At 41.6% G+C, this 21,971-nt stretch overlaps 1 protein-coding gene across 12 annotated transcripts in view; it reads right to left on the bottom strand.

Moving 5' to 3' along the window:
• The window catches only part of TENM4 (teneurin transmembrane protein 4), a 598,985-nt gene that overhangs the window by 155,075 nt on the left and 421,939 nt on the right, over positions 1 to 21,971 (bottom strand). For all 12 annotated transcript variants that reach the window (XM_072326955.1, XM_072326954.1, XM_072326960.1 and 9 more), the window contains 2 exons: positions 18,812 to 19,026; positions 13,119 to 13,329 (listed from right to left, as the gene is read on the bottom strand). In XM_072326955.1, the coding sequence (XP_072183056.1) occupies positions 13,119 to 13,329; positions 18,812 to 19,026 (426 nt within the window). The remainder of the gene's footprint in view (positions 1 to 13,118; positions 13,330 to 18,811; positions 19,027 to 21,971) is intronic.

The following is a 21,971-nucleotide window of genomic DNA, read 5'->3' as shown; positions in this document are numbered from 1 at the left end:
ACAGACAAATGGTTGGCCTCCTGATGGACTTCTGTTTTAGCCACTTGCCATGCTTGCCAGTCAGTGGCACAGGCACTTTTAATAGATACCCATCTTATTTATTTACTATGCAAGAACAAACTTAATAGCTTGTTTCTGTATCTTTGGGCCAGAGGCCAAGGCAGATGTTTGCTTGACACCAAATCCTATTAGAGGCTGCAGTAACACAATTGTGTGTTAAAGCTAAATATTTTATAGCCTACATTTGCCACCAAGCATCATCATTCCCTAGGCATTTAGAGGCAACTATCTATTGGCAAAGAAAAAATAGTTATCTGGCTGGCAATTGAAGACAGTAGCTTTCCTGGGAGTTAATGAGCACCAGGACGGCTTTCTAAGAACTGATTAAATAACCATTCAGTGTGGTGTGGTTGCATGAAATCAAACATAACCACTTCCTTTGATAGCCTCGAGGAGCTGATCTGGGACTGGCACCATTTAGTGGCAAAAACATGGCGGAAAAGCACTACAGTAGAGACACTGGACTTTAATGAATCGGTGGTAATAGCAGAACAGAGGATCAAAGAATAAGAAACTTGTTTTGCTGATGAGAATGCAACATATGAAAAGTGAGATGAGAATATAAGAGAAGGGTTGTTTGCTTTCTAAATTTATGTATTATTTATACTGTTTGGCCCCTTCATTGAGTAGTCTAATCCCCCTCTGCAGGAGGAATCGCCCCAAAACCTTTTGCTTTGTGCTGGTGACAAAATAAATGAAGCCTGAAGGAAGTTGCCATATCTACAAAATAAAAGCCTTTCCTTATAACCTTCCACCCTTATGTGGATGCATTGATTTTATAAAAGTAAGTGGATAAAAAATAATTTAAAATAAAATTATTACTTCTGAACAAATATTTAGAGAATTGTTGACCATATCAAATAAATATATACAGAAAGAAACAGTTCCACTGGCCTATTCTTGCCATGTTCCCCCAGCTAAGGAAGACGCGTTGCATTGCAGGTGGAGCAGGGCAGCAGGTAATTAGACCCTTCGGCTCATATCCAACCTTGAAATCCCCTGTGTCAGCCTCAGCAGTGCAAAGGGGCCATGAGGAGAGCACAGCATCCCTCTCGCACTGCAATGAATTACATCTCATGGGAGGGCGAAGGAGTCTGCATCGCTTCACCTTACCCTGTGCTGCTGCACCTTTAGCAAGCCACACTCTATATTGCTTAGACCCAGCGCTTGTCCAAGATAAAGCTGTCACCTGCAAGCTCACTGCAATAACGTCTCTCCTTCACAAAAATGCCCCCTGTCACTGCCCTGACTGTATTAGCAGTAATTTGAATAGGAATTCAGGCAGTATAACAAGAAAGGCAAAGAAGATTCTGAAGCTCTGTGAACGCAAGCTAGCATTTAATTTACTTCCCAGTTGCAGAGCTTGCAGCCTTGTTTATTTTTCAAAGAAATGATGCTACTCAATTGGATTTCACTGCAGGGTAGGTAGGATTCTAAGCCCAGAGAACTGTCACCTGCTCTTGTAATCATGATAACAATGCCAAGAGAGACGTGGAGGTGAGAGGGGATAAAACACGCTTCAGGGATCTGAAACATCAGGCTTGACATTTTGAGCCAAATAAAAAAAAATAATAATAAAGAAGAAAAAAAAAATAAGGCTCTGAAAACAAAGGAAATGTGAAAATGCTGGGTCCGGTGTGCTGTTGCTTCACCTCTTCCTTTCCAAACAGACACGTGCAAGGACCGATTCCTTCTTACGGCACATCCTCACCTGCTGAGATTTCGATTTTTTCACTTCATTTGTGTTTTATAGGGCTTTTATATTTCTAGCTCAAGTAATCCACACCTGGCAGCCAGGGATGTGATAGTCTTGACAGCATCATGGAAACTCACTCATTAATTTTGAGTGCTCTTTCACAGTTTCCTCTTCTGTAGGGCACCCAGTGCGATGCTGATACTGCTAATGCCACTTGATGTTGTGCCAGGTTTTGACTATTTTTGCTTTTCCTGAAGGCTGGGAGGTCTGTTTTAATTAAAGATTCATGCAGATAACCCTGTTTTGCTCTAATATCCCAATGGAACTCTAACCTTCACATGGAGGTTTCAGGATGCTAAATAAGGCGAAGGGCAACAGGCAGGTAGTCCTTTTACACAGTTCCTTAAGTCAATCCAGGCTCTGGAAAGTCAGAGTGAAGCACAATAATCACAGTATTCAATAGCACGTTATTCTCCCCCTATCACTTAAAAAATAAAAAGCCATTTCCAACAGCAGGTACAATACATCTCCATCAGAGCAGAGTGTAAACTTCACCAGCAGTGCCTCTGGAGTCCGGATTGTTTTAAAAGGTGATGGTGAAGCACTAAAAGTTTGGCATTCAGCATCGCTTTGAGTCGTGTACTGAAACCATCAAGATCTGCTGACTCTGCCAAATTTGACAGTACATCATGTGAGCACAACTTCCCTTGAGATGTCTGCACTTCTGTTTCTATGGCCTGGCATGAGACATCCATCCAGGTACTCCAATGGCCCCGCCACAATAACATCAGTCCTTCTCACACTATTTCAGGCACATCCAACTCCAAACTCAGATGCAAGTGGATTATTTTTGAACTTCTGTTCTGCAGAAAGTGGGACCGAGTGGGAATAGTGTGGGGAGTAAATAATGAGCAGAACAAGCCTGCTTGCTTCAGAAGCCTATACCACATTAGGTCTGAATTTGGATTCCCCTTAGAGAGAGAGCTTTATCTCACTGGTTCATTCCTTTCTCTTACGGCTTCCTTTTTAAGAAATCTTTCCAGTGCAGAATGCCTTACAATACAAAGCTATCAGATGGTTGAAATCACAAGGTGTAATGGGATTTCAAAAGCACTTGGGCATCGCTCTATGTATACTACCATTTAAGTTAATGGCAAAATCTCCTTCACTGGGATCAGAATAAAGGCACCTTTTAAAAGAGCCTGCTAATGTATTTCTGCAGTTTGTAGTGATACGCAGCGAACACTGTTTTCTTCCCTGAGAATGTGAGCAATGCTAAAAGCACGAAAGGAGCAATGAAATAAAGTTCTCGCAGAATTGCCTACTGACTATCTTAAGAAAAGAAACAAACAAAAAACAACCCTTTCTCTTTAATCACCTGAAACGTGTCGCAGGTTAGAAGTTAGTTGGCGGAAAATGTCAATGGATGATTTTAGAGAAACTAGCCCTTGGACTGATGCTGTCATCTTCCTCCTTCTAAGATGCACCTTAGAAGAATGGTAACTTCAGTGCCTACTACATAGACAAGGCGTTGTGAAAGCTCCTTTTCTTCCTTGCTTTTCTTCCTCGCAGCTGGAATATTTTTAAACCCGAATTTTGCTCCAGTAAGTGAAACTCTCATATCCCCAATTTGCCCAAGGGAATGCAAAGAAATTTATTTTATTTTATTTTATTTTTGGTCCTTCCTACCCTCATAAATTGTTACAAATGAATACAGGAAACAACAATTATTCAGCCTTCAGGGTTCAACTTCTGGAGCTGCACTAGCAAGCTGGAAGTTACTTTGCGTTCAGTACATTAGAATTTCTGCTATTGCAGCTTGGGGCAAGGCTAAAGCTGGCCTTGAGTTTAATTTTAAACGATGTTGTATGTTGGTGTACTGTGGGGAAAAGAATGCAAACCAGTCTTGCATACACACAAAAAGGACCTCAGATGTGAAAACATTTGGTCAAAACAAATGCCCCAAAACCATGGCGATGTTATCATTTTGAGTGCACCCAAGACTAAGTTTCATTTCATATGAAGTCTTTAGCAAATGCATCCATCCTGAAAAACAAGGGTGCACTATGTAGAATGGCTGACACGTGATGTTCCAGCATGCTGCAGACAGGTGCTATGGGCACACCTTCAAGTGTGAAACCCAGTGTTACAGAAGGGCTTGAGTGTCTTTTAGGCCTTTTGTCAGATCAGTCCCTTAACAAAGAATCACAGAATCATTAAGATTGGAAAAGACCACTAAGATCATCCAGTCCAACCATCAACCCACCCCTACCATGCCCACTGACCACGTCCCTCAGTGCCACATCTCCACAGCTCTTGAACATCTCCCAGGCACTGTGACTCCACCACCTCCCTGTGCAGCCTGTGCCACTGCACCGCCACACTTTATGAGAAGAAATTTGTCCTAACATCCAACCTGAACCTCCTCCAACACAATTTAAAGTTGTTATTATCTCTCATCCTTTCACTGTTACCTGGGAGAGAGGCCAAGCCCCACTTCATTGCAGCCTCCTTTCAGAAAGTTGTAGAAAGTGATAAGGTCTCCTCTGAGCCTCTTTATCTCCAGACTGAATAATCCCAGTTCCCTCAGCCGTTCCCTATGAGACCTGTGCTCCAGACCCCTCACAGCTCTGTTGCACTTACTCTTGTTGAAGCACATCCCATTGACCTCAAGCCAGCAACCCAGCCTGTGAAGGTCCCTGTGTAGATCCTACCCTCAGATGGGTCAACAGTTCCTCCCAGCTTGGTGTCATCTGTATATTCCCTGAGGATACACTCAATCCCCACGTCCAGATCATGAATAAAGATAATAAACAGGGTCAGCCCCAATCCTGACCCCACAGAGATGCCCTTGATTTCATGTGGCCATTACAGGCTTGCGCTCAGGTAAATGCCAGAGTGAAAGCAGAGTGCACAGCTCTGTTCCAGCCTGTAGCTGACTTGCTGCACAAACCTGGTCGAGGCATATTCCCTTGCAGAGCCCCCAGCAAGTCTCTGAGCCAGAAATCAGTTTAACCTAATTTATTTAACTCTCTTTCTGAGACTGTTGTAGCGCTTAGATAAAGAAAGCAGCCACACATCTAATACACAGAGCAGCTGTTATCATTTTAAAAGTCAACATATGCCAGGAGTTACTGCACAGACCATGTCCGCATCCCCCCTGGCCTCCGTGTGAAAAGGGAGATTGGTGGCTCCTGAGGTGCCGAGGTTGTTGGCTGCTGTTCTCTCATGTGGTCAATTAAATGTGTGCACGTAAATACAGTTAAATACAGCCTTTGGAAAACGAAGTCTTAAAATAGCCTGTTGGAGCACAGAAAGGGTTCTCGCTTTGTTTGCCAAAAGTGGACGTGTAACTCCCACAACTTATTACTGTGCTTTAGCAGGGGAGCGTTCATGGAAAGAAAAGCCTGCACAGAGCTGCCCCAGCAGCTCAGGAATATAAGGCAGGGATAAAACAAGCTCTGCTTGCGTTAGCATGCAGTGTGGGGTGCTTGGAAAGAGCTATATACAAAAGTGCAAAAACAAAACCCATATGCACTGCTTTGCATGTTTCTCCAGAAACCCTCTGGTACCGTTGTATGCTGTGTTGTTAAGGCAGAATTCTGCTGATCTGAAAAAAGGAATGAAAAAAAGGGACAGAAATAACAGAAAAAAAGGAAAAGGCTTTAACTTCAGTATTAAGTAAACCATTCCCTGACCCTAAAACTGAAGTAATTACCCCAATCAATAAACCTTTTGTACAAGCTCTGTTGGATCAAGAGAACTTGCTGCCTGCAAACAGCACCCTGCAAACAGCAAGTGCAAAGCTACAACCAGCCCATCTAAATACACACGTAGGAAAAGCTTTTCAAAATGACCAATCTACTTCTGGCTTGTTGGTTTTTTTTCCCTATTAAATTGAAGCACAACCAAATCCAGCTAAAACCAGATCATTGGAGATGTCCTGACACCTAACTTCTACCCAAGTGAATGCTTATTGGCACTCAACTTTTCACAGACGTGGTTTAATTTCCTGTGTACAATAATATAAATCATAGAATCATAGAGTCACCAAGGTTGGAAAAGACCTTCAAGATCATCCACTCCATCCATGTGTCTGCTTGTGTCTCCATTTTTTCCCATCCAAATTTATCACTTGTAGTCATTTAGCCCTACTGAAAGAGGAGCATACCTATACAAACTAAGCCAGAACAAAACAACAAGCAAAAGCTGAAGTCTAATGTCAAATGAATGACTCCGTCCCTGCTTTAATTTAAACAACTTCACACGCTAAAAATTTATGCTGCTGGCTTTTTCTTGCAGGGCATCAATGAAGAAATATGCCATGCTAGGAAAGAGCAGTGGTGGAAGATTTCACAGCCAAGTATCTGACCTTTACAGGCTTCTTATTATTTAATTATCTTTGAGATGTGTCCCTAATTTCTCCGTTATTAGAGATGCCTACAGTCTTAAACAGCAGAATCCTGAAATAATAATTTTGCCTGCCATTAAGGCTTGGGAAGCAGGATAATTATGTACGAATTGTTTTAGACACTTGCAGAGAGGAAAAGGTCACCACAAATAATATCTGGATTTGAAATGAATAGTCTGACTCTGGGTTCCCTAGAAGTGCTGTGGCTCTTCTGTAGGGCAAAAAACCCAGTGCTGGGACACACTCCTGCTCTGGGCTCCCTTCAGTGGGCAATGAGACTGTTATCAATTTTTGGGATAGACACACACTTAGGGCACACTAATAAAGCTATCAGCTGCTGAAACTTTAAGGGCTGTGTCACTATCATCTAAAACCATTGCCACTGTTTTACTGAGAGTAGCAAACAAAAACCTCTGTCCATGGGGATTATAAACTAATGTGAAAGGCTTTCCCACCCCACTGCCCTTCTGCTATTTCCAGATCCATGCTCAGGCTACAAGGCATTTTTTATTTAGCTCTATAAGGATTAGTTCCACACATACACCTGGATGAAAAAGTAACGTCTCCAGTCACACTACTTCACTTGTTCGCAGAGGGTATCTCCTAGAAAGATCAGAGTTCATTCACTACCACCTCCGAAAGACAATGTCCTACCTACCAGGCTGGGCTGTGTTTGACTCTGAGTCTTCTTGCCATCCTTCTGCATGGGCCAACTCCCCTCTCACCAAAGGACCTTGTCCTGTGGCCAAGTGGAAGCCTGGCCATAGAATCATAGAGTTATTAAGATTGGAAAAGACTACTGAGATCATTTAGCCCAATAATCAACCCATCACCACCATGCCCACTGACCATGACCCTCAGTGCCACGTCTCCACAGTTCTTGATCAGCTCCAGAGAAGGTGACTCCACAACTTCCCTGGACAAATGGCTGGAAGCTATCTGTAGATATACCACGGAATCATAGAATTGTAGAATATCCCAAGTTGGAAAAGACCCACAAGGATCATCAAGTCCAACTTCTGTCTAAATGTAAGCTTTCATTCCAGCAGAACTACCATTCGTGAGACCAAACTCACAAAGAAAAAAAACTAAGGAGAGTCATAGCCTAGCAGGGACTCATAAACGTCCTTATTGCCTCCTAGATGAGTTTGAGTGCATGCTTTCTGTGCTACCTGAGATCTACAAACTTTACCAAGTGCAGAGAAGCTGAGCAAAAGTTTCCAAGGAGGGTTATAAGAAAGAAGGGGACAAACTCTTGAGCAGGTTCCATTGTGACAGAACAAAGGGACATGGCTTCAAATTAAAAGTGTGAAGATTTAGATTGGATATAAGGAAAAAGTTCTACAATACGAGTGATGAGGCACCAGAACAGGAATCACAGAGAGGTGGTGGATACCCTCTCCCCGGAGACATTCAAAATCAGGCTGGACAGGGCTTTAAGCACCTGATTGAGCAGTAGGTGTCCCTGTTCACTGTGGGGGAGTCAGACTAGATGGCCTTTAAAGGTCCCTTCCAACTCAAATGACTCTATGATTCCACGAAAAGCTAACTGAAGCCAAAGAGCAGGAAAAAAAGCATCAAAAAAGGATGCTGGCAACAAGAGTCATCAAAAAAGGCACTGACCATCTCATGGAGCATCTGTCAAGCAAGGGCTTGTAATAGGACACAGAGAGCTGAAGGCAAAAAGCTATTTGCAGAGCATGCAAAGCTCTGCTGTTGTGTTGCAAGGGGGAGATCAATAACATCAAAAGTGAAGTTGTGATTTTCCTCCCTGCCAAGGCTCTCATATGTCACTTAATATTTTATTTTCAGTGCAAGACAAGCAGAAGGAAAGAGCTTTGAGTTGGGGAAGGCACAAGTTATTAACTGTCTGTAGAAGGCTATCACAAGGTGCTGTGTGGAACAGGGGATGGGGCAAGGTGACCATGGGATATTCACGCAGTAGGTGACAACACCACCACTGCTAACCGAGCACCTCTATGGAGCAGCTGGAGTTCCATTTACAGGTAAAGGGTCCTGATTTGGCCAAGTACTTGCTCAATTTGTCAGCTCCTTTGAGGGACATACTTGCAAGACATGTTCAGAAGAGGGTGACTGGAATATGACATCCACTCTTCCTGAAAACCTAACTGTACGTGAGGGGGTTAAGTAACAAGGGAATGAGCTAAAGGAAAGCATAAGCCACAGTGGATCACACCCCAGGCCTGTACATTCTCCTCAGTATTTACATGAGATCAATTTAGACTTTCCCAGATGTTAGCAAAGCAAGTATAAATACAGTGAATGGCTTTGAGACTTCATTGGGTAATGCCCGGGAATCCGCTATGAACTGGAAGTGGACAGAGTTTAAGTCAACATACACATGGACAGCGAATGTAAGGGAAACAAACCTGAACGGGGTACTTTCAGAGCTGTTCTGGTCCACTCACACAACCTTGTCCTCTCTGGAGAGCATCCAGTCCCAAACTTGTCTGCACCATGTAATTCCTTCTCTCCTCCCTAAGCTTGGTCCTGCTGTGAGTCCACAGGTATCCTTCATGTGTGTGAGCTGTATGAGGGCTGTGATATTTTAGGCTATCGCAGGAAGGGAGCTTGCCCTTTGATGTGTATTGTAAAGCGCTGTATGTGCTGGCAGCCCCTTGCAAATAACACTGCCAACTTGCTTGTGCTTTGATGGAGGAAAGTACTTACAGCAGCTTTCTTACGGTAGTGGAGGGGGCGGGAGGAACAACGGGGCTTATCCTAAACTTAAGCTCTGTCTCCTGCGGAAGATAAAAGCGAGACAAAACCTTGTATCCTACCACGGGTGCTGTACATGTGTTCCTGCTGCTCGTTGGGTGACACGATGGCAAACAGATGCTCACTTCTCAGACAGCTGATGCTGCTTCTCCTTTTGATTTCTCTGTGGCTGCACAGCCAAACCTGAGCTCAGCGGTAACAGCTGCTGGAAGACTTTCTTTCTCCAGCTCTGTAGATGTTCACAGCCTCTCAGACATTTCTTACCCCTCCTGAGCAGATTTAGGCCAATTCTCTGCCTCAGATGTGCTGATTCCAGCTGATTCCTCAGCCCACTATTTTGCTCTACTTACATCAGATTGCTGGGAATAAAACATCGCTATCAGGGAGTGAATCCACAAAGCGCTTTGCAGGGAACTGTTTGTATGTAGGAATTTCAGGAAGTGCTTCCAATGTCATTTACAAAATGGATTAATTTATTATTGAGAGATTTGGACTGCCCACAATGATCCTTGATGATCCTTGTGGTCCCTTCCAATGTGGGCCATTCTGTCACTCTGTGATTCTGTCCATTGCTTTATAATGCCTTGCATTGTAATTAGGAGGAATGGGACATAAAAATATCATCAAAAGCTGAAAACTTTTCTAGAATAACCTTATTACCCTCCACCTGAATTTCCTGTGCCCTGTAGAAGAATAAGCTGTGACAGGCATTATATACTGTGTTCTCCCCAGGTTCACAAGCAATGGCATGTAACAGGCACACATTTTGACACCACATAACTCCATAGCGATGATGGTTCCGCATCCTTTTAGGAAACAGGCTCAACTGTCATCTCTTGCCCTTAAAATCAGAGCTAATGTTCCTGAGTGGATTTAGTTATAGCTATATCAGATTCCAAATCGCTATGATGGATAGCTTCACCATTTATGAAATTAAATGTGCTATCAGACTGGGAATACACATGCTTTTCTCCATTTTTCTCTGGTTTTCAGTAGGATAATGGAAGGCCCAATCATTCCAGACCAGCACTGCACGGTTACTGATATCATCAAGCAGAGCCCGTGGTGATTTTACTGGCTCTGAAGGGTTCAGTCTGTTAGAACAGAGCAGATAAACTTGGAAAATCAGCATCCTTTCTATTCAACATAGCATTGCTGAACTGAAAGCTGCTGTCCTTGACTCAGGCGAGTCCTTGCTCACAGTGGAGGAATGACTGTACAGACTCGCGCTACACACTTATCATTCTGATTCCCATTATCAGTTCTGTGCTTTCTCCTATTATTCATGATTATTAATTAATGCTTAATGCGTTTTCCCAGCAGTTCTATCACCCTCACAGCATCTCTGGGGAAATGTCACTCCTCACGGAGAACAGCTGAAGCGTGAACTTAGGTTGGGTCACAATTAGAACATCAATCAGAGCCCAGGACTTCCAGGCTGCTGGTCCTCTTTTCACATCACTGGATCCTTCTTCTTCCTGCATCCCAGTCATACCTTTCAAACACACTCACGCTGCAAGCGCTATGGCTGCACAATAATAAAGGAAGACTTTTCTATGTGCTCCTGTCACGGAAATCAAATGAAATGGCAGCTTGCCTCTGACAGCCAACACAGCTCTGCATGGTCCTCACCCCACACAGATTGAAGGGTTCTCATCAGGTGTGCCTTGATATATTTGTTTGGCACTGCCACTTTACACCCTGGTTCATAAACACAGTGTCAGGTTGTTGTATCCTCTTTACCTTGGCGCCAGCAAAAATCCTAATATTACTGTACACCAGTATGGATAGACTTAAAACACAACAGCTTTGTCTTGGCAGACTTCATGAATACAATGGAAAGGCTCTGAAGCAATAGAGCAACACAACACCTGCCCTGACTTTTTTTAAGCAAGCTGCTGAAATGTAGGTTAAGGAGGAAGGTACTAAACTGTTAAGGATATTAGGTTAATTATAATCATATAGGATAATAATTAGGATAATTTAGGTTAGATGTAAGGTGAAAATTCTTTACTCAGAGGGAGGTGAGGCCCTGGCACTGCTGCCCAGAGAGCTGTGGGTGCCCCATCCCTGGAGGTGCTCAAGGCCAGGCTGGATGTAGTCCATGGCAGCCTGAGCTGGTGGGGGGGCAGCCAGCCCAGGACAGGGGGTGGGACTGGATGGGCTTTAGGGTCCCTTCCAAACTAAGATATTCAGTGACTCCACAATTTTTATCATATTTCTATAAATGCTGAACAAATTTGGCCAAATTCTACTCAAGAAGTCTATTCTTTATCTAATTTTTCTATTCATTTCTAAATGAGTGGGTTTTCCTGTAAGCAGCTTTTCCTGTGCACAAAAGTTTCGTATTGCTATACAGCTGCCAAACAATTCCCACGTATATAGCAAGGCTCTATTGCATAGCCAAAAAAAAAAATGCATTTCCTTGTGCCAAAAGACAGAATGATTCAAGGGCAACAGGGAATCTATCATGGACTGTTCTGCTTATCACATGGTTGTGAAGGTAGGGCAGAGTGTAAACAAAACAATATTGCCTTAAAGACAATCTGACATGCTTCTCACCCACACTGCTCCCCCACTGCTCAAAGACAGGTTAAGGATGTTTTGCCTTTTTTTCCCCTATGTTAGTGCAATGAGGCAGGGAGAGAAGTCTGGCTGGAAGCTCATTTCGCATCGCTTTGAAAACAAACATGTTAGTGGCCGTGCTTTAAAAATGTTTTCTTCTCTGAAAACCGTACTGATTTCCTGAGCTGAGGAATTTCAGTCTGGGGAAAGTCTTAGAGAAGGAAAAAAAGTCATGCTCAGAAGGGTATCTAGAGGCTGCTCCAGGCAGAAGGTGGAGAGTAGAGGGCTCAGTTCCCAGCACTGCTGCAGCAAAATCTGCCCAGGGAAGTGATGGAATCACCATCCCTGCAGTGTTCAAGAACAGTGGAGATGCGGCACTGAGGGACGTGGGCAGTGGGCATGGTGGAGGTGGGTTGGGATTGGACTTGGTGATCTTAGAGGTCTTTCCCCATCTTAATGATTCCATAATTACAAATGAAAGTATATCCGTACTCTACAGAGTAAGACTTCAGTTTGTTACGTCATGTGTAACTGTTTCTGCTGTTGCTTAACTGTGAACAGCGTAAAACTTGTGAAGTTCCAGCTTTTGAATTTAACACAGCAGTGCTTCCACTTCTGCATTAGGTAAACTTTAGCATTTAAAGTGAATATTGGGATCTTAATGATGGCTTTAATAAGGCCTAAACTTTTAATTAACCTGCCAAGACAAATTACAGCCCGTAGCTCTTAGGCAACTATTGCAGACAGCTGAGACTCAACACCAATACTTCTTTGGGGAGAGGGATTAATGGCAGCTTTGGGCCGAGTCTGCTTTTCTTTAGCAAAGAAAAAAAAAATCCATTAAATAATCACTGTGGCTGGAAGAAAGCTGAGCGTGAGTTTTATGGAGCAATCTTTAAATTACAACCAAACGAATTCGGGGATATGAAAAGGTTCAGATTTAAAATTAAATACTACTGAGTCAGAAACTGTTTATGGAGTGAAGTAAGAACGCGTGGTGTGCCCAAGCACACAAGCAGCCTGCAGGCAGCATCCTTCCTGCAATGGACATCAGCTCATCAGGGGACTTATTGCCAGAGCAGCCCAGAAGACTGTTAATCTGTATTACTTAAGAAATCTGAGATTCTTTCCATTAGCAAGGAGAAACAGAGATTGCTGGAGTTGTGGTTCCTATGACCAAGCCGTGCAGTGCTCTTTGCTGGTTTTAACCTCAGTGCTCTCTGCCTCAGCTCCTACTGCAGTGATGTGGATAGTGCTTAAAGGCAGGGCTGTCAGCGAAACTGCTGCACGGTGCTGCTCCGTGCTCTTCAATCATCCCTCTACCTCTGCTCCAGGAAGAACATATTAAAATAATAATAATAATAAAGCTAAAGAACAAATAAGATCAAAGGAAAAGTGAAGCAGGGAATTTCAAGCTTGTAATCCAACTCTGGCACTGGCTGGAATCTCGTTCCAGATACAGTTATTAAAAAGGCATACAAAATACTTACATGCTATTTAGGGCCTAACAGCACTCAGCCAGTTGCTATATACATCCTCTACAAACATTCAGTCCAAAACCACACAAAGCTACCATGCAATTTGAGTACGAGCATTAACACCTGGCCTGAAGGCAGACGGTTTGGGAATAAGACAGGAAACACTTACCAATGGCAGTGGTAAGGAAAGAAACCACCTCCGACTCCTTGCCATCATTGTAGAAGGCCAAATGCCATATGCCTGAATCCAAGTACTGGATAAACCCCGTCTCGTGGCTAGACAAGGGCACAAAGGTTCTGTGTTGCCGCTGAGGTCCCTCCAAGCCTCTCGCCTCCTGGGTCAGAAGGCGCCTTCCATCAAGGAGCTCAACAAAGTCAAACTGAAATACAAGAAGGAGAGATGTCTGTGTGCACTGCAAGCTTCCTCGAGCTGTTTCAGGAAGGAGACAAATATATTGTGCATCAAATATTAGAAATGTACATATACAGACATATTGTAAGCAGTTTTTTCTCTGTTAGGGTCTATACAAGTGGGTAATGTACCCAGATTACCTGCAAGGGAATGTAACCAAATTGCACAGTATGTATGACTGAGAAACTACTCAGAAGCTTATAAGTTATAAGGGCATGTAGGATGAGGGGAAATGGTTTTAAACTCAGAGAGGGTAGATTTAGACGAGATATCAGGACATAATTCTTCACTGTGAGGGTGCTGAGGCACTGGCACAGGTTGCCCAGAGAGGTTGTGGATGCCCCATCCCAGAGGTGTTCAAAGCCAGGTTGGACGGGGATGTGAGCAATGTGGTCCAAGGGGAGGTGTCCCTGCCTCTAGCAGGGGGGCTGGATGATCTTCAAGGTCCCCTCCAACCCAAACTATTCCATGATTCTATGATTTTCTTTGTGTCTTGGTTAATAAGACAGAAATAAATTACCTGGCCTAAATGGATCGTTTCACAGAGCTGCTTTTGGTTATCAAGAGAAAGATGAGTGTAAGTCAGAGAAAGATTTTGTAAGTAAATCGTGGCATACATTTTGCAGAAGTATTTTCCTTAGTGAGAAAAGTTATTTTCCTTAAATCAGTATCCGAGGTGGCTAAAAGATCATAGAAGATGAAAAACAGATAAAGTAATGTAAAAAAAAAAAGTCCCATTTACTGGATAGCTTTCAGAATTTTTCCTCAAAAGAACTTCTTTGTTTTCTTTTCCCCCAAGGTAACTTCAGGTGAACAATCACTTCCATTTCGCCATTAGGATTATAACTACCTTTTGTTCCCTATTTAAGTAACGCCGCACTGACTTTCTGCCATAATTGTATTTTGTCTGACGATACATTAATGGGACAAGTCAGGTACAATCCTAGCAGACATCACAGTTATTAAGTCAGCATTATCGAATCTGAGTCTTTTCTTCTGGTAGGTGAATAGAGCATTTTGTAGCGGAACTCAGCAGTCAGGGCGCAGCCTCACTTCTCTGTTCCACAACTCCCCTTGCCCTCACCTCTCTCAATTGCTCTATCAGATAAACTCGTAATTTTTGGCAGGTGCAAAGAAAACAAAAACATCACCTGTTTTTGGACCAGCAAAAGTTGCTGCACTAAATGTCTGCATGCGTTGTCTGAACCCATCAGCAACATTTAGGCTCCTTATCCATGTTGACTTTAAACATGTGGTATATTAGGTTGTCTGATATGGTCTTCAAAGTCCACCAAGATAAGAACTTATTGAAGTTTTCTCCCTTCTGCAGTTATTGCTGTTTCCAACACATTCTTGAGGCAAAAGCTATCTATGACCTATCTTGCAGATCAAAGGACTGAATTTGTCATGAGGGTATTTCTCATTACTGTATTTCAATTAGTTATTTCGTTGAAATAAACAAGGCCTCACTTTCCTTATGTTTTCTTACTCTATTTCATCACGTGGGTCATTCAGATTTGGTGCTGCAGTATCTTTTAAGAAAGCAAATGAAGGGCATTCCTTTTGGCTGTCCTTGAAATTAGCTCTGTCAGAAACAAGAGTTGTTAGGCAGATGAATGGTGTCTGAATGCACACTAAAGGACAAAACTGCAGACGTAACAGGTAAAGTTCATCTCAAAGTGCTGGTATCACCACGGTAGTTTGAATTAGTTTTCTAAAACTAATTCAGCAGTCAATGAAATTTGAGACACTTCTACAGTGCAGTTTGCCTCATCCTGAATCTGAAATCCAAGTAACATCCAGTATATTGTGCCCTAAGGCATTTATTTCTTGTTTGAGATGAAAACAACTTGCAGGCATCCAGCCGCAGCGAGTTGCTGTTGTTACAGCCCAACCTGGGTTGTGCTTACCTGGGGCTCCCTGCCAAAAGTAAGCTTAATTCTATACATATTTGTAAGATGCTGCTTTGGATGTTGATGACTTTGCAAAGTTACTATGTTACTGGCTGTAAATATCACAGATCACAAGTGGGTTACGTTTTATTATGTTTTAATAAATTCATAGATTTTTAATACACGACTGAAGTTATTGAAAGCAAGAAAGTTGTAGATAAAATGCCATTTTAATCAATTCAAATTGTATAAATCGAAAAATGAATCCCACAAACTGTGATGGCCAATCCCTAAAATTTACCATTTAAAAATTGGCCTGGGTTGAAAAGAGTTCAAAAACCGATTGGATTTGGGAAAATTAAATTTAATAGACCACAAGAAAATTGCTTAACTTTTATTAGCATTTGTTGAGAAGAATTAGAAAAAGTACCTACATTTTTGCTTTCTACAAGCTCTATTTTTAACACTACAAAAATGTGGAGCTTGCACTTTCTTCCTACTTTTAGGTGTTGGTGGTTGCTGATGACCACCAGAAGATAGATGGTCACAGACACAGAAAGTTTGCCAAAGAGAATCATACAAACACTGAATCGTTTGAGTTGGAAGGGACCCTTAAAGGCCATCTGGTCCAGCTCCCCTGCAATGAACAGGGGCACTCACAGTTCCATCAGGTGCTCAGAGCCCATCCAGCCTGACCTTGGGTGTCTCCAGGGATGGGAAACCACCACCTCTCTGTGCTGTCTGTGCCAGCGCCTCACCACCCTTATTGTGAAAAGCTTTTTCCTTATATATATACAGTCTAAAACTCTAGAAAAGTTTCATGTTTTAGTGGGCAAAAGTATCTCTTCAAACATTTTGCCAAATTCAGGAATATGCGCAAAGGCAACAACTCAAAGACCCTAAAAAAGAACGGGTTATGTGCAGGTGTGTATTACAGAAGATGGAAGGCGGATTGTTTAAACAGAAGAAATATCTCCTTATCTAGTTCAGAAGAAAAGCTGATTGCCAGTTCAAATTTTACTACTGCCAACCCTTTATTACATTCTTCCACAGAGGAGACTATCAGTGCTTTAAGCACACATATTACTGAAGTGCTGTTTATGAAATTCTTGATAAAATTTGGAAATCTAAAACTCTTTGGTTAGTTTTACAGGGTGCAGCAGATACTCCGGATTATGCAAACGAAAAGATGAGATTTGTGTAGTATGTTTTAACTATGAAAGACCAGTCTCCAGTTTCAATACAGAAAACAAGTTAGCCGTTTAATGACTCCTAAGGCAAATAAGTTATGGTGTGATCAAATGCTAAGATTTAAACTTCATATAAAAATATACAGAAGGAGAACAACATTTTAATCACGGAGGATTTTTAAAATAATATATTTAGGAATAAGAACCATTTCAAGAGCAAATTAAATATCAACTGCTGACATATCAATATTGTTTTAATATTCGCAGTTTCCTTAAGTTATTTCTTCAGGGTCTGGGGACCTGTTTCTAATACTCTACCATGAATCTTACTGTTCGAATAAAAAAGTCCATTTGGTAATTTTTGATGATGTTTTGGTCCAGATGGCAATTATTATTAGTAGTATTATTTGTATACTTGGCAGCACTTAATTTGTGCCTATTCAAATGCAGCACTTGCAAGGTCTTTGTAGAAATGCACTGCCTCCTCCAGCATGTAGTATGACCAACATGTGCTACATCCCACTTTTAACATCTCATTTTCAGCTGAGGATTTAACTGATACACAACTACAGTGTTTCAAATGGGAAAGGTCCCAACACTGACAAATCATTTTGAACATCCCAACCAAAATGAGACTAAAGAACAAAATGCAGAGACGGCGACAGGACGAGGGAAAATGGCCTCAAGTTGTGCCTGGAGAGGTTTAGGTTGGATTTCAGGAAACACTTCTTTACCAAAAGGGTGGTTAGACTCTGGAATGGGCTCCCCTTGGAGGTTGCTGAGTCACCATCCCTGGATGTGTTTAAAACCTTTTGGTTGTGCTGCCCAGGGATGTGATGAGGGCTGTTAGAGTAGTTTGGTCAGGTTTGGTTGGACTTGATGATCTTTAAGGTCTTTTCCAACCCGAGCAATTCTATGATTCCGTGATTCTATGGTTGGTGTGAGCTTCTTGATCAATTCAAATAGAACTAGAGCTGGGTGGAGTGTCCCACTAAATTTAGGCAGTCTGCTTTAAGTTCAGTACTCTTTAGCTGAGATTTAGGTGTGACATTTCACAATTGCTATTTAAACAATTGAAACCATTCATGTTGCAAGTCCTGTTCGACAGTAGATATTAATAATCATTACAAACAAGGAAAATCAGAGGTAATACAGAGTTCCACTCCACAACTGTTATTGTTGTGACCATGACTTTTTAATTTAAATAATATCAAATATTTAACTTCCAAATGCCTGAACCTCTCCCAGAAGCGAGACTGATCAAAAATGGGCAATAACGGCACTGTTGTGTCACTGAATTTATGACCTGCTGATCCTATTGAAATATTTTAATTCTGCAGAAAGGCATGCAGAGGAAGCATGGATTTATGACACCTTTTTGACATAAATAAGTTGCAGGTGTGTTAATAAGTAGAAAATACCGTATTACCCAGAATAGTTGCAATAAAAATCTTTGTTTGCTCAAAAAGAAAATAAAGGGTGTTTCTATAAATCTTTAATAACGGTGTTGGTTGCTGGACTTTCAGCTTAGATTGGATAGCAAGGGTAAGTTACAAAATTACTATAAAGCTGGTAAAGCAAGTGGGAATATGATGTTTTGCACTGCCAAATAGAGTTATGTCCTAATGCATTAATCATTCTGGTTAAGAGCAGCTTAAAATCTGAGATGGAAACCAGAGAAACTAATTGACAAAATCCTTATTTAAGGGAATGGTTCTTCAGAGCATTTGCCAGAAAGTGATTTCTTGACATTTTCTGTCCCAGTGTGCTAAGAAAAGCTACTAAAAAGACTAAAAGTCCCACAGAATAATATCTGTATCTTGATTCCTGCTTAAATAAGCCCATGGCTTCCTGCAAAAACTCAATTCTCTTTGGTTATACACCAGTTACCTCAGGATAATCTGACAGCCAACATGCATAATATGAAAAGCCGGCTCAAGGCATTTCAGCACGGACAAAGAAAGGAGATCTTGCTCCCACGAGGGTGAGAGACTGGGGTCTTGCAGCTCTAATCATGACAGGAGAGACGGTGAAAGAGGGGCACGTGGCATGGAATATGGGGACAAGAGATGGTTCTTTCCCATGGATGGAGAGGGTAGTGGCTCATCCTGCTAGGACCAAGCAGCTGATACCATCAGCTGTTTCCCCAAACTAATATCTCTGGCTCTGGCTGTGCCTATAGTGCATCAGGCTAATGTATGTAAATATCCTGCAAGTGTCACTAGATTATCTTTCTCCAGATATATGACCAGATTTTTATATCACACAAGCATGCAGCAAATCCTTGAGAGAAACAGCTGAAATAAAAACACCATGAAAACATAAATTCTAAGACAAGTGTCACTTGATTGAAATGAGGTCCCATTACCTGTGTATGTGATGGTGGAAGGCCTTTTCTGCCATAGATGCCAACCAGCGCAGCCTTTCCTAAAGACACATTGAATTTCAGATGCACTGGGTGGTCGATGAACACCTGAGATCTCCAAAAGATACCGGGAGGGATCTTCTGTGTGGCTCGTCTGCCAACATCAATTTCTCCAGAGTCTATAAAACTGTCGTCTGGAAAGAAACTACTGGGCTTTCCTGCCAAAATACAGGAACAAAAATCTTGGATTAGCCTTAGATCCTAGAAGTAATCCAATCATACTGGTATCTCTGACATTGATCTTGAGAAACAGACTATTAGTGTCCTGAGGTCTTCAGAGTACTGTGTGTGCCAATCCTTTTGATTATGATAGGAGAACTGGAAGGGTTATTCTTGGCTTCAGTACTTGTTTTGTTTGAAAACATGAAACTGGGAAGAGGAACCTGGAGAAAAATGGCCTGCTGTTCAAATATTAACATCAGAGCTTGTGTAATTACATTACGTAAAAATAAATCGTTTTACATTATAACATAAATGAATGTAAGTTCACTGGTGGGGAAGTCATCATTACATTAGCGGAGAGAAGTGAAGAAATAGTGAAGTAGACATATGTCACAGAACAGAATGGCAATGCGGAGAAGAGCAGCATGAATGATGGCTAAATGGGGAAAGAAAAACATTTCTTTATTGAATTCATGTTTGACAGTGGTAACAATATTTTAAATCTGTTAAACAGGACTGAGAAAAGATATGAAGGAAATAACGCCCTGCACTTGAGTAATATTGACTATTAGCATCTGAGCAAATGGAGGCGGCTGCTTCTCTAAGCACCCACAAAGTTGGATAGCCTGGGATGGCAATCAGTTGGATAGCCTGGGATGGCAACCAGCATGTGTTGTTGTAACATATGGGAGACAGCACGGAGCTCAGCATCCCTGGAAGGCAGCTGAGAAACTCCAGGTTAGACATCCATGCACTCACAGTTCTCAGAATTGGCGTTTGCTTTGAAAATATCTCAACTGAAGGAAAGCTCAGGGAATGGGAGCAGGATGCAAAATAAAATCCCAGAGCACTGTCTGTTAGCTCCTAGCTATACCCAGTGGCCACATGGCTTCAAAGAAAGAAGATGAAGTCAATTGCTCAGCAAAAAAACCTTTATGTAAGGGCACTTAAAGAAAGATTGTGGCTTTGGTAAGGAGAACACTGTCAATGACTAATCATTAACTTTATAAGTCCGAATCAATGGGTTACCTCGTCGTGGTGCCGTTACAGCTCACTACTCTGTGCTTCACAGATCAAACAATTCTACCAAAACGAGAGCATAACTTTTCAGGACTGTACATTATTTTGTAAAAAAAACATTTTGAGAGAATTTGGGGGAAACAAGAAACATGAAATAAAAATACCTTCTTCTATACATCATAAATTGAAGTGAAATTGCCTTAGAACTTATAGAAAAGATAGAATAACCTCTAATTTCATTGTTTCAAATCATAATAGGTTCTTTAAACATCAAACTTCTCTGTATACATCCCGCTATAAACTCAATGGGAGAGGCAGAGGAAAAATGCTAGCTGTCCCTCTAAAATCCATATCTAAATTATCTGCATATTGACAATTAACAAAAGAAACATCTGAAGACATCTCTTTGTAGAAAGGTGTTTTGGTTTTTCCTAGTGAAGTTTTTATCAGAACTTTTGGTCCAAATAAGACTAACCCTTGGTTATTGCACTAAAGTTAGCAACTGCTTACGTACGTTGTTGGAGTGGGAACTGATGGCATTTTTCATTTCTGTGCTATCTCATGGATGTAGTTTTATGCACAACATCATAGACTAGAAAGCGTACACTCATATAGAAAAAAGCTACTGGTTATTTTCTTAGATCCTCACTTATCATTGCTTATCACATTCCAATAGAAACAAGGTGAAAATTTGTTGACTTTCTACCCTTTTTTAATCAAAGTGCAGGTTAACAGGCAATCAGAAGCAGCTTAGGTGGACGGCCATTCTTACAGTCTGTGCTGGTAGTGTACAACTGCACAATGAACATCAACTAGCTTGATTCTGAAGGGAATTCCTTTATGAACTAGATTGCAAATATTTATTTGTTATACTATAATTTATTTCTACCTCAGTTAGATTCAAGCAAATTATTCCCATGCCTTTGGAAGCAGCTGAAGACATCACATGTTGGGTTTCAAATGGTAGGGTTTTGTTTTTTTTTCTGATTACTACTGACATGCTTTATAGATTCATAGAAATTCAGGTGAAAATCTGCAGCATTTGATGTGTGCTCTGATTGTTCATTAATAAAGATGGCACACCAGAGTGAATCTGGGAAGGTGAGAATTTAATGCACTTGATGTTGCTATGCCAGAGAGAGCCTGGAGAGAATTAGCACAGTGTGTATTCCGCCTGTACAGAAAGCAATACTTGCTTTCTGTGCAAGCAAGAAAATGGCTTCTGTGATTGAAAGATAAATTCACAGAAATAATTGTTTGCACACACAGTTTCCTATGTGTGAGGACAGCAGAATGTCTGCAGTGTGACGGGCACCAAGCTGCCATGTCTTGCTCTATGGGTTCAGATCTCCCCGTGACTCTTTTCATAAGGATCAAGTCAACCCTTGTCCTGCCAGCCTCAGCCTACAGTGGGATCAGGCCATACGGACTGGATTCTTCATAAAGAAAGTACAATAAGAAAGCAATTTTAGCTTCTAATCAGAAATTAAGTTTTAATCAGAATATTTGACTGCTCAAAATTAACTCCAGGTCTGAATTCTTAATTGGGCTGTCAATTACTTTGCTCTTTCCATGCATTACCTTGAACTTTTTAGTTGCCATAGCAACAATTCCTAATTTATTTGGTTATCAAAATGAGCCATTTCATTTTGGCCCCTGCTGAATCTGCTGGTATTTTTGATAGCAAGGTACCCTGACTCATCAAAACACTTAAGAACACACTTATACTCCGCTGACTTCAATCACAGTTAATTACGCGCTTAAATGTAAGCATGTGATTAAGTGCTTTGCTAAACAGGGATGGGCTTAAACGCCCATAAATGCTGTGCTGGAACACAGCCATGGGTGAGAATTGGCAAGACATTGGTAATGATTCATTCAGATCAGCTGTAAGTCTGACTGTTCCAAGCTATTTCAGGGT

This window comes from Excalfactoria chinensis, chromosome 1 (genome assembly GCF_039878825.1).
Source record: "Excalfactoria chinensis isolate bCotChi1 chromosome 1, bCotChi1.hap2, whole genome shotgun sequence".
Lineage (NCBI taxonomy): Eukaryota > Metazoa > Chordata > Aves > Galliformes > Phasianidae > Excalfactoria > Excalfactoria chinensis.
The sequence above is the reverse complement of the archived record's forward strand: the minus strand, read 5'-3'. Positions and strand labels throughout refer to the sequence as shown.